General features: G+C 40.9%; 1 protein-coding gene across 1 annotated transcript in view; it reads right to left on the reverse strand.

Moving 5' to 3' along the window:
• The window catches only part of LOC311065391 (neuronal acetylcholine receptor subunit beta-2-like), a 23,646-nt gene extending 12,354 nt beyond the window's left edge, over positions 1–11,292 (reverse strand). Inside the window, exon 1 of the mRNA XM_084085715.1 lies at positions 10,850–11,292. Coding sequence (XP_083941841.1) covers positions 10,850–10,901 — 52 coding nt within the window. The 5' untranslated portion in view covers positions 10,902–11,292. The remainder of the gene's footprint in view (positions 1–10,849) is intronic.
• Positions 11,293–17,342: the final 6,050 nt, after the last annotated feature.

A 17,342-nucleotide genomic window follows, 5' to 3' on the forward strand; every position in this document is an offset into this window, starting at 1 on the left:
AAACTACACTCTTTCAAGGGAAATCACTTGGATTTATACATTTAAAGAATGAATGGCATGATCCAAGGATCGTGCCAGGCCAACTCATTAGGCCATCATGATCCTAGGATCATGCCAGGCCACATGAAGAGTAGCTTTAACTTAAAAATACCTTTTTGAAGCCAGAACTACTGCACATGTGGCCTGAATTTATCAGTAAAGATCCATATATCAGTGAAATAGCATCGAACACAAACTCCATTACATACAGTGCTCTCTCTGATTTGTAATGAATAAAGAAATAAATGACCTCATATTCCTGTAAAACTGTAAAGCAGCACAAAAGACTATAGAACAAATACAACATTTATAGCATTGTTCCAAAGGCAGGGAGCATTGAAAATGAAATGGGATCTGAGTTGCATTATGCTGTATGGATTGTTAATATCGCTGATCATTTAGTAAGTGCTCTAAAGGTAAATGTAAAGTAAAATTAGATGTGTGTGCATGTGGGACAGCAGAAACAGAGCATTAGGGACAACAAGTCCAGAACAGCACATATCATCTCTCACACGCACGCACGCACGCACACACACACACACACACACACACACCCCACTCAAACACACATACACACACACTACCCCCATCCGCCTCACTGCACTCTCCCCATCTCAATAATTCATCGCCGCTAAAATAAAAATGCCATCATCTCACATGCACGGAAGCTCCAACACAATCAAAGGTTATTCTCTTGCTCGTTTTTAAGCCAGAGATAATCCAAACATATTTTTCCCCACAAGCGCTGATTAAAACACTGATGCTTCAGAGGGACGCAGGTGGTGGATGGATGGACCGATGACACAAATGTAGAATACTGAAATGAAATGAAAAAAAAGGTTCCAAATTCTGCATCCCGTTTGTTGTTTTTCTATTTTCAGTAGTCGTGAGATCCAGAAAGTAAATAATTCAATGCCTTGCCATCTGGGTGGCCTTCCGGGGGCCAAAACAATTCAAGCTTCACCTGTCATTGGCCTCACTCAGCAAACTAGCTAGAATCCAACCAGCTTATGAAAGCCATGTGCCATCCATATGTATATCCATGTCCAAATGGTCAAGTTCCAGCAACACGTATAACATGCATATTCATCACACACTGGTTGATAAAACACCATAATGGTTTTGGCATATTCAACTGGTGTGTCATTTATTTTATTTTTAGATGATGGTTTCCCTATATTCAAAAGTAAAGGACATTTTTTTAATCAAAGGGTCTTTTCTTTTTTCAGAAAATGTAAACTAGACCTTTTCTTCCCAAATTTGTCATTATGCCAATTCCCACAATCTCACACATTTCTGTGCGTCACGCTTTCGTCATACGACGAAGTATAAATTGAGCTCAAAACGGTTTTGCTGAAAGGTGGTTCGCCTAGTGCACCATACAAGCTAGAACCAGCCCTGCTTAGTAGCCTTATTATTTGACTAAATACTAATAACAATTGCATCATAAACACATTATAAATAGTTAACTCATTATTGGCGCCAGTTGGGTAGTTCAAGGGCATGATGTCTATGAGTTATATACTGTAGTGAACTGTAGCCTGTTGGTGTGCTCCTTGTGAGCGCAAGGACCCAGTTTCGGGTCAGGCCCAAGTCTTGTCTCCCATGTACGTCTCTCCTCTCTCTGTGTCCTTGGGTTCCTGTTTCTCTACATTATGTCAAACCTGAAATAAAGCATGAGATGCCAAATAAAAAAGAAAAAAAAGAATCACTAATGATATAAACAATTTTATCCTTAAAAAACACAGCTAAATACTTACATTTCATAGCCAATGCTTGATCGTTTAAACATGTGTAGCACTGGCCCTTTAAGGAAAGTGCATAAAGAGGGGTGGCCAGGTTTGTGGCCTCCTGTCTAGCCAGAAGCCTGGCTTGAGTGTTTGTGAGAGAGACCTGGAGGCATGAGGGGTACAGACTAATTCTCGGTAAGACCATCTGAAACAAATGACAAGGTTTTTATAACTCATTGTAGCAATAGTATATATATAAGAGTTTAGATAGGCTGACACTATTAGGCCTGTTGTTAATTATACTAATATATATATCTGTATTTCCAGAAGCCTCCAGGTCCTTTGAGCAGCAGTACCCTGTGGCTGTGCAGGCCTATATCCATGGGAGCCATGGGCATGTAGTGACTCATTGGGTATGTTTGTTATTTTGCTGTATTTTGTGATCTTGCTATAGGGGCCTAATGTCTGGGATGAATTGTTGGAGGGTTGGTCTAATGCTTTATAATTTGATTTTTTGTAGGAGCTGAACTAACATCACTGTTTTTCCCACCGTGCCATATATACTATTTAGACTGGGTTTTTGCTATTGGACTGTGTGCAATAGGGTTGACTGAGGACAGAGCTATACTGGGCCGTTAAGTAGCATTGCATGGTTTTGATTTTGGTTTTGCGTATTTGTAGTTTTGATTTGCTAATTTACTTTATTTGGTTTTGCATTATTTGGATTTGATTTGTTTAATTTCTGTAGATTTAGTTTAGTAGGCCCCGAAGCCCTTACCCTTATTGTCCCTTTGCCTCTTGGGTTTAGTCCCTTTGCAGAACTCCCAGTAATACTAACCGCTTTCTTCCTTTATGTATTTTAAACTGACTATTTTTATACCAACTGTTTGAATAAACTTGATACATCATCCTCTGGTTCTGTTCATTCTGAACCCGTACCTTTCTGGGGAACCTTACCTTGTTCAGTCCTATATATCTATATATATACAGTATATGGTTAATGTGTTTAAAGGTGTGGGTGCCGTAGTCATTGCTTTATATCGCCCTGCTACACATGTAACTGGTGTTAGATTTAAAAGACTTTAGGGTTGGTTAAACACATGAACCTTAAAGCGTCCTTATTCTGGGTCGAACATTCTGTGAAAATAGCAGATCTACAAACTAAAAAAGATGACTTTCCGTAGATTGGCTATTTTCAGCAAAGAAATTTGGGATAGAGGGAAAAATGGAGTGGACCAAGGGGCTCGAGGCTGCAGGTTAAGGGAACAGTGCTTCTTAGTCATGATGTACTGTAGAAAGCCGCATCATTCATGGATCACACATATTTGAAGCAGTGTGCCAGCCACATGAGTGATGACCGTTTACTACAGGCTGTTGAATCACTAACTCTGGGCCAACTTAATAAGCACACATGTACAGCATGGGTTGTGTGAAAATGTAACTGAGATAAATGAGAACAATAGCAGCCCAATTACTGGAACATGACAATCCCTAATGCCTCGCTGCTCATTTCCAGCCACCCACTAAAACAGTTTTAGCATGATTGATTGATTGAATACTTAACAAAAAAAGCACAGAGGTACAGTTCTGGTTTCCCGGCGAGGGGACAGAAGTGGACAAAGGGGCTGAGTGGGGAGTGCAGGAGCACATTAAACAGGGCGGTGAGTTAGTGAGTTCTCCTCTCGTACTCTTAAGTGGGAATCTCAAATGGGGTACATGTACTCGGAGGTACTACAGGGGGTACATGAGAGAAAGTGAGAGAAAGTGGAAAATATTTTAGCATATTTAATGATGGAACAGTAAGTTCAGTGGCAACATTGGGCAGAAAGATGACAAAAAAGATTACATGACACTGACTATGACACTGACTATGACACTGACTATGACACTGACTATGACACTGACTATGACGCTGACTATGACACTGACTATGACACTGACTATGACACTGACTATGACACTGACATGACACTGACCCTGACATGATACTGACCACTATACTGACATGATACTGACCATGATAATTTGTGTTCCTGCAGATAGTTAATTTTGAGGCTAACATGCAAACAACTACTAGGTAACATTGACTGACTGTGAAAGTGTGATGGTGTAGCGGTCTAAAGTAACTGTAATGTAACTCTAAGCACAGAGTTGGCATGTTTCTCCCAAGACTACTGTAGTAAAATGTTGAGGGACACTTTATGAATGAGCTGTGTTCATAGTGCAGTGGTCTAGTGCTCTATCTTTGAACACAGAGATTCCTTGTTTGAGTCCCACGCCATAGTTAAATTATGAGGCTAATGTAGAAAACAATACTTCAAAAACACTAGGGGACATTTGTTGAGTATGATGGTGTAAAGGTCTAAGGCGTAGACTCTAAGCACAAATTAAAAGGTTCCATGTTCAATTCCAGAGGTTTTGAAGGCTAACATACAAAAGAACACTTCAAAAGTACAAGTCACCTGCCAAAGGTGCCTTGGTGCAATGGTGTGGTGTGCCTGATCGGTTGCCTCTGCTACAGACAGTTTGCAGGTTCAAGCCCCACGCCATCAAGGTACTGGAGGGGCTGCATCTCTCCCCCTGGCTAACATACAAGAGAACACTTCAACAGTGCTAAGAGACAAATGCTGAGAGAAACTGAGTGACAATATAATTGACCAATGGTCAGACTTTCAGCATGGATATTGCATGTTCAAGAGTACTCAGAGACATCTGGTGAAAGAGACAGGGTGATGGTGTAGTGGTCTAATGATCAGACTCAGCACAGAGATTCCGTGTTCAGGTCCTCCTATAGTTCAATACTGCAATGTTTCAACTGAAGGCAACAAACAAAAGAACACTTCAACAGCACTAAGAGACATCTTAAAATCGTTGGAGTGATGGTGTAGAGAGGCTAATGATCAGACTCTCCACACAGATTCCCTGTTCAAATCCCAACCCTCCTATAGTTCAATGCTGCAGTGTTTCAACTTTACTAACTGAATGCTAACTTACAAAAGAACACTTTAACTGTACTTAGAGTAATGGTGTAGTGGGCTAATGTTCAGACTCCAGCACAGAGATTAAGTCCCATTCCCTCCTATAGTTCAATGCTGGAGTAGTTTTCAAGAATAAAATACAAAAGAACAACTCAAAAGCACTAGAAGACACCTGCTGAGGGTGCCTTGGCATAATGGTGTGGTGTGCTTGATTGGTTGCCTCTGCTACAGACAAATTGCAGGTTCAAGTCCCATGCCATCATAGTGGAGTCAAAAATGGAGGTTCCGTGACCATCCTCTGGCACGGATGGTTTGACGATTGATTTGACCTCTATGGACCCTTTAAAAAAGATTTAGCCTCCAGGTCCCTCCCAAAAATCCCGGCATTTTTTGCTAGACAGCCAAATTCAAAATGGCGCCCGGCGCCATCTCTAAAAATTAAGTTTTGATCTGGATGACCTAGAATCATGTATGAAGGCACTTTTCCATACAAGTCAACCATGAGGATTCAAGGAACTGGAGGACCATCGGGGGTGTGCGTCTCTCCCTGTGTTTCCTGAGAATTAGCGGTGGGGGGTTACGTTTGAAAGAACCCTGTCCAGCTAAAACTTACAAAGCTTAGTGTGCTTGGGTAGCTCAGTCGAAAGTGCTCTTGACTTCCGACCACAAGGTCATAGGACCGAATCCCAGCACAGAAAATCTGAGCAGTCTGGCTCCCACGGGTCTACTAACTTTTTTCGCCTTTATGCCCATTGCCATTGACAATGCATTGGGCGCTTAAAGTTAAATATTTAAAAAACTACAAATGATTTCAAAGTAAAAATCTCAAGCATACATGTCCACAGTAAGGTGGATTTTTTAAATTGTGAATCAAGTTTATGATTAAAGTATGAAGGAGCAGCGAGGTGCCAAAGTTTTCAGATGTACGTTTTAAAAGTTAAATATCTCAAAAACTACAAAACATTTCTAAGTAAAAAGTTCAAGCATTTGTGTCACAGTAAGATGAATTATAAAAAGTGTGAATGGAGTTTCTAGGTGAAAGTGTTTTTTGAGGTGCCAAAACTTTTAAAGGAATATATTTATAAAACTATGAAACACTTCAAAGATTCGTTTTCAGGCAAACATGTTCACAGTAAGTAACATTTTAAAGTTTTAATGGGGTTTCTAGGTGTAAGTATGTAGTACTAGTAGCCTGTCAAAGTTTGTACTTTTTTCCCTTTAAATGTCCATTGCCATTGACAATAGCCTGGTTCCAGACGAATCTACCATTGCAAAAATAAATTGCCATTGGTAGATTAGGTCTGGCCCCTCTCAATAGAGATTGGACTTCTCTCCCACCGAAGTTGTGAGGGACCTATCAGGGCCCAGTATGTAAACATGGGGCAGGTTTATCACTAGAGGCATTTTTTTTATTTGCCCCTTGGAAATGCAGGTTCCATATCAGGGAAAAAAGTACAAACTTTGGCAGGCTACTAGTCCTACATACTTAGAAACCCCATTCAAACTTTAGTTTTAGAAATATACTCCTTTAAGCACCTCAAAAAACACTTTCACCTAGAAACTCCATTCACACCTTTTATATTTCTTCTTACGGTGGACACAAATACTTGAACTTTTTACTTTTAAATGTTTTGTAGTTTTTGAGATATTTAACTTTTAAAATGTACATCTGAAAACCAGCAAGGACATCTTTCCAACTTTTACCTGCCGCTTTTACCTTTATCTAATCTTTCACTGAAGACCACGCAAGTGAACAAAATAAGTAAGAACCACTGTGCTGCAGTGGTTTAGATACAGGGCTTGCAACCAGAAGGATCCCTGTTCAAATCCAACCAGGACATTTTTCCAACTTTTACCTGACTCTTGCACCTTTATCTAATCTTTCACTGAAGAACGTGCAAGAGACCAGAGAAAGTATGAACCGTGGTGTAGCAGTGGTTAAGATACAGGCCTTGCACACAGAAGATCTTGAGTTCAAAACCAGCAAGGACATCTTTCCAACTTTTACCTGGGGCTTTTACCTTTATCTAATCTTTCAGTGAATACCACGCAAGTTAACAGAATAAGTAAGAACCTCTGTGGTGCAGTGGTTTAGATACAAGGCTTGTAACCAGAAGGTTCCCGGTTTAAATCCAACCAGGACATTTTTCCAACTTTTACCTGACTCTTGCACCTTTAGCTAATATCTTTCACTGAAGAGCGTGCAAGAGATCAGAGTAAGTATGAACCATGTACAACCAACTGTACATAATACTGTACATAATGTATACACTTACATTCAAGTTATTAACGACAACTGTGATAAAGTATGCATGTTTCTTTTCTAATTGTGTCCCTTTTAAATGTAACTAAACCATATGGACACAAAAATAAATTAGTGTCACGTCATTGACCCGTTAAACCATAAATCAAAAATGTCACTAGTTACTGAATAGAAAGAAATACTTATTTGCCATTATGCTGTTCTATTTGGAACATATTGACATCAAACTGGACTTTTGAAGTTAGTATTTTCTATGCAAAATGTTGTAGTCGGGTGAAGGGGTACTTGGATTATTCAGAAATCAGGGAAGGGGGTACTGAAGTAAGACATCAAGTAAGACATCTTTCAGAACCACTGCTCTAAGGCGCTGCACAGCCATTCAATGAGCAAAAGATCAGATCAGGGATAGCTGTAAAACATGTTAGCACACGAGAGAGAGAGAGAGAGAGAGAGAGAGAGAGAGAGAGAGAGAGAGAGAGAGAGAGAGAGAGAGAGAGAGAGAGAGAGAGAGAGAGAGAGAGAGAGAGAGAGAGAGAGAGAGAGAGAGAGAGAGAGAGAGAGAGAGAGAGAGAGAGAGAGAGAGAGAGAGAGAGAGAGAGAGAGAGAGAGAGAGAGAGAGAGAGAGAGAGAGAGAGAGAGAGAGAGAGAGAGAGAGAGAGAGAGAGAGAGAGAGAGAGAAGAAGAGACAAATTGGTGGATGAAGAATTGCGGGTGTCAGAAGGTTTACAGCACACCAGTGAAGAAGAGTAGATGATGGAGAAATTGATGAGATACAATATGATTGTCATATAAAATGTGACAGAGACAGACGGATATGAAATGAAACAGAATGACAGGGAGTGCATGCACTCCAATGAAGTGTCTTCTGGGTTTAGCGTTTTGCTGTAGCAACCAGGGTGAGGTTTGATAAGAATGACAGAGCTGCAGTCACGCAATGCTTGGGCCCCAGACCATTCCCCAGTCAGTTCCCACTGGGCAAACAGACTACAGATGCACTGCAGGGGGCACATTAAGGAGGAAGGAGATGGAGAAGAACCTAGTAAAGGCAGATGGGGGTAACTAGGAGATAGGAAGGCTACAGGGGGCAAAGGGAGAGAAAGAGAGATACAAGTTCAAAAGTCCACCATGTGTTGATGCCCACTTCCAAAAACGATGTCAGAGTCAACTTGACATTCAAATAAGTGAGGCTCAGTACATTGTTAGTGGTAACAGTTCAAAAATAGTGAAAATGATGATATACAAGCTCACAATACATATTGCATCTCAAAATGTAGTGAGCTTGAAGATCAGCTATTTCCGCTATTTTAGAAAATTTGTGAAAATGTTTTTAAGTAATTGCTCAAAATAGGAACAGGCCTTGTTGAACGTGTTTAACACGTTTTCTAGCATTGCTGTTGTGAGTCACTGAAGCAATTGTGGATGGCTAAAATTAATGCAGCAACAAAAGTAAACAGGGGCAGAGATCTGGGGAACAAAGGAAGGAAAAGTAGAAGCATTGGCCTTGAGCCTCTCTCCCTATAACCTACATGCAATAAACATAAACATCACTGGTGCAACGTCATTGAACCTAAGCCTGCCCTATTTTATGTAGGAATAAAAACAACCATTTAAAGATATGTACATGTTGACTATCACTAAAAAAAAGGAAGGGGTGCTCATTTTGATTTAAGTCGGAGAAACAACAATTTTGTTCTTTTGAAAGATTAACTGAAATGGCTAAAATATACACAAATACAAATGTTTTCAGTTTAGATAATTATTTCCCACTTACTATGCAAGTTCTTCAGACACACAAATTATCCTTAATTTTTAATTGTAACATGTAATTGAGATTACCTGCTACCTAGTAGCTTGGCAAAGGTTTCTCATCTTGGCAATTGGCATACAGTGTGCTTAAAAGGTGCTTGAGTCCTTAATGGCTAATTGTAATGTACTCTCCATCTATTCAAACCAGAATCTATTAAACCCTGTTTGGAGGAATTGCTGATCACTAGTGGTGCTAAGTGGGTCTTACCCACAGTCAGTGAGAACACAGGGCAGTACAATTATTCCTTAGATTGTAATACTACATTCCAGCTGATTGTTTATTTCAGTTCTTAATGAGATGTGACAAGAAATGTACAACTTTAAGTCGTAATGACTAATGACTTGAGCCTGAGATTTACTGAAGGTAAGATCCCATTTCAGGACCATGGACAGCTCCTGATTCCCACCCAGTCATTCTGTGTGCTCAAAAACTGCATTCTGATGCACATAGTACAGTAAAGAGCCAAGTACCTTCAAATGCACTGACAGTAGCTTGGCTCATATGACCAGATCTAATTTCAGCACCCTGGACAGTTCACCATAAACGAACTAAAAACAAAATCCCAATTCCAGAACATTCTTCAAATCGAAATGTAGGCTAATGATTCAAAATAGTCCAGTGAACATGGACAATCTCTATCAGAAGCCCCTTCACTAATCATCCTCCCCTATCATCATTAGCCTTTGCCCAAGTTGGCACGGATTGTGGGACATTAGGCCATTAGGCATAGTGTAGGTCAAACCACATGCTGTATCTCATACAATACAATTATGAGATTTAGCTATCAGGGTGATTTAAATGTCCATTGTGCGTAGTCAATTACAGTCACACTATCTTGTATTGCTTAATGGCCCTTGTAAAAGATAAATAGCCAACCAACTGGTTAATGAATACTGGTTACTGGATTAACTATTTAACTTTAGCAATGGATTTATTTTTTTGAACAGCATGGGGAAAATATATGTTAAAGACATACAGACCTTTCAAATATCACACAGCCATATGGATAATATACACCCACTGCGTAATAGCCGCGTGGTTTTGTTGTGCAAAGTGAGCATGTAGTTAATTGAGGCGTGCTGAAAATCACGTGTTAACAGTCTGACGCACAGAAACGTGCACGAGGTACTTTTCTCCACTGGCTTGTCCGTTATATTGTGTGTGTATCTAACGATGGCAGAAATGTGTTTTAAACGTTCAAAAACATTGAATTCATCGGCACCATGGCATATTGATCCAACTGGGAGCAGCATGATTAGCACGCTATTAGGCTACTCCCCAAATCGGTAACCGGAAGACTCGCCCCAAAACACGCTCACCCCCATTTTTTCGCGGTCTTGTATTCTTGAATTTTGTTTGACTGAGGATAAGGTTAGAAATAAGTTTAGGGTTAGGCATAGTTTTACTGAGGTTAAGTTTAGGAATAAGGTTAGGTTTTGGCACCGTTTTACTGAGGTTACGTTAAGGAATAAGGTTAGGTTTTAAGCATATAGTTTATTGAGGTTACGTTTAGGAATAAGGTTAGGTTTTAGGCATAGTTTACTGAGGTTAAGTTTAGGAATATGGTTAGGTTTAGGCATAGTTTACAGAGGTTAAGTTTAGGAATAAGGCTAGGTTTAGGCATTGTTTACTGAGGTTATACGTTTAGGAATAAGGTTAGGCATTAGGCATAGTTTACTGAGGTTACCTTTAGGAATACCAGGTGGCTACCTTTAGGAATACCAGGTGGCAACCGTTCCGAGGTTGCCCCGGGGTGACTGTGTTTTGGGGCGAGCGTTTTGGTATTCCCCAAATCTATATCCTAGGAGGCTACTCATACTTCAATTAGTTTCCAACCAGTTAATCTTGAAATAGACTTCCCACGCCCAATACTGTGAGTTGTTGGACATGGGTAGAACCCAGCATGTAACAGACAAATTACAACACGGAGATAGCGTCCTTTATTAAGCATACCAACAACATTCCTATAGTGGGCTACTACCCCGTCCCGTACGTCCCGCGTGGGGCCGGTGGATTTGAGGGTATTACTCACTTGCCACGGTGAGAACCAGAAGAGCGAGCGCTGCTTTCACCGGGACTGCCATCGCTGCCTCCCTCCAGTGCGACGACACGCAACAAAAACTAACTTGCTGGTAGGATCGCTTCGTTTTTCCTCCCGTCTCCCTCGATGTTGAAATAAAAGAAACAAAAGAAAGTAGCCTATAAAAGAGACCCTGGATAAAGACTGGCTTTACGGTGTCATTTTAAAGCTGTTTGAATCCGAAGATAACTGGCTAGAAGAAGTGACGCTTGGAGGGTATGGAGGCTTCGCAGCGCGTCAAGAGCGAGTGTGTGGGGAAAGACACGGAGGATGCTGCTCTCTGTCAGGACACGTCCGAGTGCCTACCGGGTCTCCCCGCTACGCTACTAATGCAACTGTGGTAGCGCACAGCAATACCGGCTCTCACGGTCCCACTAACTCCTCTTGAGCATTAATCTAAACAATATTTCCCACTAAGAATGTATGGGCTGGAAAGAGAGCTACAGACTGTAGTAGGGAAACGATAATCCCGTTCGTCCATTCTTTTGATGAAATGTTCAAATAGTGATACGCCAGTCCTCCCATCGCCCTGTCCGCCTAGTGCGTTCCTTTCCTGTCGGGTGGTGGTGGTTTCGCTCTCTCTATCGTTCAGATCGCAGGAGTTGACAATTTGTGACAACAAACAGGAAGCTATTAGCCTACAGTTAAAATCCCCCAGGGAGTGCCTTTCAGATGGAACAGAGCGCATTTCCCCCTGCTTCGTGCACGATCAAACGATATAGCCTAAATCTTACAATCTAGGCTATTTAGTTTTCACTTCAAATAACTTTCATAATGTTCACAGGCAAGTATTTTAGCGAAAACCCCCAAGAGCAAACATTACTTTTTAAGCTTCATAATCGGCCAGCAGCACTGACTATACTAATCCATAATTATATACTAAAGTGTGTATGTTCTTTAATCTCTGAAGGTCACGACTTTAATCTCAGATGGTCACTATGTCTGATAAATGGAAGTGCTGCATGGGTGTGGATGTGCCACAAGGATATATAGGTTAGGCTGCCTATAGGCCCTGACTGACTCTAAGAAAGAAAGAAAGAAAGAAAGAAATCTATAGACAAGCTATAAGTCTGTTAGGGTACAGTGTCCTATGAACTGACTTTGGAAAATGGACAATGGATACACACAACATCAGCCAATATCCTCCATCAGCCAAAATCCTCCTGATCCTCCTGATTATTTAACACCAAATAACAGGGTCAGTCAGCTCAAGCCTAGGGGTAATGCAGCCTGCATGACAGCCACTTATTCTTCCACAGTAGTCCTTACAAGATTCTCCACTAACCATGGACTATTTCTGGACTATCAAACTATGTAGAAGCCATACGCTGTAGTGGCAGAGTGAAATAGGTCAGTGCAATGGAAGAGAACAGCGCCGGGCATTTCACTCCCCGGCATAAACACAGCGATATGGCAAGGCGGCCTCAGCTGGTAACCAGGGGCTGCATAACTATTACAGAGGGAGGGGGATTATGTAATTAACTCATCCTGAACTTAATTATGTGGCCACGCTTTGAACAGCCTGCACACTTCTATGTGGCCCAAGTCAAGACACCCACTGACTAACCCAGAAATCCCTGTAGACGGGTGTAGGTGGACGGGAAGAACAGAAGAGGGCGAGAGGAAGAGGAAGGGGAAGGACAAAGAAGCAGAACAGAATGTGTTACACATAAAACTCCAGTGAACTGCTCCACAAAATGGACAAGAATAAAATGAAGAACGAAAGAAAAGTGGAATGTAAAGAAATAATAGAAGAAGGAGAATCTGGGAGAGACATATTGAGGCCAAGGTCAAAGTTCTCTATATTTGTCTCCCATAGGAAAAATTGTCTTAGAGTAAAGGACTAAAAGTTGCAGTACAAAAGACATAAACAATACATAACAAAATACAGTGTATAGTGACACACACAAACACAAAAATGCTTTTAGAAGGACACAGGAAATCTTTTCCATATAGCATAGATTTCAAGTTAGATACAAATGGAAAGGATGAAAGTGGACTGATGGTTTTCAGAAACCCAAACCCCCATGACAGGAGGTCTGAGGTGTGTGAGAACCAGGGGCCATCCTGCTCAAAGTATCCTCATACAAATTATGGGAGCCCCATCTGCTCAGGGAAACCCCATATGGCTGATCCTGCACTCCCGAACCCTAAAGTGTTAGATGTAGTTACATTATCGTACTTTGAGGCTGGCATATGCAAGGTGTGATTACACAGTGTAATAACAATCTAGTGCTGTAATGTGGATGTGAATGGTTTAAAAAACAAGCGTGTAATTTGCGATAAACTGTGGCCAGCTCTCAGCTTGCACTTGAAAATTCTGGACCAACAAAGTGGCTTTATTATACACAGTACAATTATCACTGGTTCTCAAACGGGGTTTGAGGACCCGCAGGGGTCCTTGAGGGGGTTCCAGGGGGTCCCCAGAAAAAATGATATATCTCCTTTCAATCATCATGATATGCGTTTTGGTGAACTATGGTCCCATTTATTTTAAAATTGACGATAAAATAGGTTATGCTCTGGGAGGGGCGAGATGATTTGATTGACAAGCTACACAACCAATAGCATTCATTCCCCGCCCCTGCTTTTGATTGACAAGCTACCCAACCAATAATGGTCTGGTGTCATTCTGCAGGATATGACGCGATATTGAAAGATGGCAGATTGCACACTGACACAGCTGAACAATCGGCTTCATTTACGGTCTGTAGAGTTTAGGGGCGTAACGCTGTCCATTCATTTTATACAGTCTATGGTTAATATAGCATAAAAATCAGTTAAACCACTTTAACCCTATATACCCTACAACAGGCGTACTCAAAAGGTGGACCGCATACCAGGACCGGCCCGCGGGACACCTCCCTGTGGACCCTGGAAAAAAAGAGAAAAAAAGAAAACCTTTTTATTTTTTTTAAGAGATATATTTTTTGGGATTCTTGGATGGGATTTTTTTTAAATTGTTGTTCTGTTGTTTTCATGTTTATTTTCATGTATGTTTTCTTACTCTGCACCAGACGCGGAAATCCTGTGCCGGTACAGGGGAGATTTGTCTCCCCCTAGCTTCAGATTGGACCCCCCCAAGTCATTTAGAATAATAAAAATAATGTTAAATGTTAAAATAATTAAAAATACTTATTTAATAGAACCTGAACCCACTTATGCATCGTAAGTTATTAATAATGGAGAATTAACACAACACAGTGTCAAATTAGCTAGATTAGAGGAAAATGAAAAAAAAAGTTGGTTGGTTGGGAGGGGATCCGATTTGATAAGCTTGGCTCGATTGACCGACTTAAATAAACTGACCTTTGCCTTATTCAAAAAATGATTTGTGGACCTTCAAGATTTGTTATTGAGTACCCCTGCCCTACAAGCTCAACACGCATTGCGATGGGACGCATTGTGAGCTTGTAGATCTGCTATATATGAAACATCTTGAGATATTTTTAGGAAAAATTTTAATGACACAAACATTGTATGGGGAAACCTGGCACAAAATATTTTCAGATGGGGTCTGCGGCCAAATACATACTTAGGGTCCTTGACATGAAAAAGAAATTGAGAACCACTGGTGTAAACATCGATCTATTTGCTTCGGGTCTTAACACTGAATAATTTACTGTACTATCTGCATTGTTGCTGCCTAAACCTTTTATCTCATATCTGCAAGTCACAGCTATGATGCCGTGCAGATCATATTACTACCCATCCCTAGGCATCATACCTGCACCTCAGTAACATACAGTTACAGTAGCATTCCACCTCCCATTGGCCTTCTGTCTATAATGACCATTATCTCTGGATGCTAAAAGCAAACAGAGAAGACCAAAGGGAATGCAAATCAAATCAGAGCTACTTAGAGCTCAATGTGGACTCAACCAACCTGGCCAATGAGACAAGACACAGCAAACAACCACTCAAAAGCAGCAGGAACACACACACACACACACACACACACACACACACACACACACACACACACACACACACACACACACACACACACACACACACACACACACACACACACACACACACACACACACACACACACACACACACACACACAAACAACACACAAGGAAATCCATAAGCACTCCAGTATTTCACGTCATGCCATTAGTTTACTTCCTAAAGCACTGGTAATGTGATAGGAATCAAACCATTTCCTTATGCTATACTGTCCACACACCATAACACATTCTATACACGCACGCACACACACACGCACGCACGCACCCACGCACCCACGCACCCACGCACTGTTTTTTTGTTGTTTGTTTTTAATGGACCCCTGAGTCTACACAAATAAATAAAGTTGATTGATTGAATATAGATTCTTATTTATTTTTTACTATACAACAAAATAAAATGAAACAATGCAACCAAAAAAAGTACCCGCATTCCCTCCCAGATCTGATTTATTTATCTGATTGTTTGTTTTCTCACATTCCTATGTTTCTTTATAAGCCTTTATTTCCATATTTAACCACTTAAGCCCTATACCATAGATATTCAACTGGCGGCCCGCGGCCCGCGGAGCTTCCTTGTGGCCCCTGGCCATATTCCAAAAAAAAGAAAAAAATCGTAAATTGTGTGCGCGCACTGTGTGGCCCCCAACTCCAAATTATTTTACAGTTGTGGCCCCCTGCCTAATCTAGTTGAATACCCCTGCCCTATACAGTGTAGTTTATCCTGTGATGAATAGCGAAAATAAAATGTAGATCAGTTAATAAGTGTTATGAGCTTGTACAGTAGATTGGCTATTTGTGCTATTTTTGTAAAATTTAAAAAATGAAAAATGTTAAATTCTTGGCATGCACAAAATGGGGACGCAAGGTTTAAAGTGGTTAATCCTTTCTTTTTAGTCGTCAGTTTCATTTTTTTCCACCCATCTCCTCTCCATCATGCTGTTCTGTGTATTTGCCCGCGGGTAGCACAGTCTCTGAATATTATGCCTTGGTGAAATGGCCAATCCCTTTTTGTATCTGCAATATCATGAATTCATATTACTTGGGGACAGTTGCATTACCAAATGACAGGCTCAGATGGAGCTTTCCTTTCCTGACTGGTTGCCTGTCACTGTTCCACTCCTGTGCAGGATAATCGGTCCAATGGGTTTCATCCCCGTGCGGTTACTGATACTCTATTTCTTTTCATCCCTCTAACTTCATTTATTGTCATCCCTTTGTCTCTCTTCCTCATAATCTTGTGTATCATTATTGTCACTTTCTGATAATCACCATTGTCCTGTGACGTCTGTCTATTTCTATTTCTAACAGTAGACGCATAAAATGACTGTTAGGTTGATGTCTGCTCAAGGTATGCTTTGTGTCTTCACGGACATAGGGCCAGTAGACCACAAGCTAATCTCTCAAGACAGATTCAGAGCTCTGCAGCTGAATCTGTCAGCAACTCCCATTACAACGTGTAGAGTTGTTGAGAACAAAGGAGCACCACCGGAAGAGGTGTTTTTTTTGCCGATGGGTTCCCAGATTGACCACAAGCAGACCCAAACAGACATCTATCACTGCTCTTAAAGGTAATGAAAAGCAGTAATTTGATTGTCATGACTGGTTTCCACCTGCAACACACCCTATGATAATATATTCAGCCTCACCCACCTCGCCACTTCACCAAAGTTAACTCCACCCGTCTCCGGTCTGGAAAATACCAAAAGTCTATTGGCACACCCCACCTGCACGCCATTGACTGCGCTTCAGGCAAACCGACATGAAGCGCAGAGCCCCATAGTCTTGTTTTTTTCATGTTCTTTCTCTTCCTCTTGTATTTATCTTTTAAAAAAATCCCCCCCAGCAGCCTATCCTACGTATCTCCTCTCCTGCGTCCTCTTTCAACTTGAGCCCTATTCGCATGGGACTAGTATTACCATGGGGACCTCTAGTTATCTTTAATAACTGTGAGAGTCCACTGTAATCTTAATCCTGTGCGAATTGGCCATTTGTAAAATAAACATTCCAGGCCAAATTACCTACCACACTTTTGCAAACACAGAGGTCATTTGATAATGCCCCATGCGAATCCCAGTAATTTGGGGTCCTTTTTTTGTTTTTAGCTAGGTTTGTTTTCCTTTCTTTTTTTCACTTTACACTGTTTCTTCAATCCAATACATACAGTAGCCCCTCATCTTTTTTAAGCAAGTCATGGTCTACAATCTCTCGTTGAGCTCCCAGTGGGTGAGAGAAAAAGATTAAGCAAAAATGTATGAATGTTGTCATGACTAAACACAATTAAATGTAACGTAATGACATATCCCTCAGCAAGTAGAGTGGCAGTATGAGTATTGGGCCTTATCATTCTTGATGATTTCCATTTGATTCCCAGCACCTGCATAAACGTTTTACATTTTCCATTTTACATCATCCCCATGTCAAATTGAGTCAGTTAAGTCAACTTTTCAAATTAATAGAATTTTTTAATC

The sequence above is a fragment of the Gymnoscopelus microlampas genome (genome assembly GCF_963454915.1).
Source record: "Gymnoscopelus microlampas genome assembly, chromosome: 18".
Taxonomy (NCBI): domain Eukaryota; kingdom Metazoa; phylum Chordata; class Actinopteri; order Myctophiformes; family Myctophidae; genus Gymnoscopelus; species Gymnoscopelus microlampas.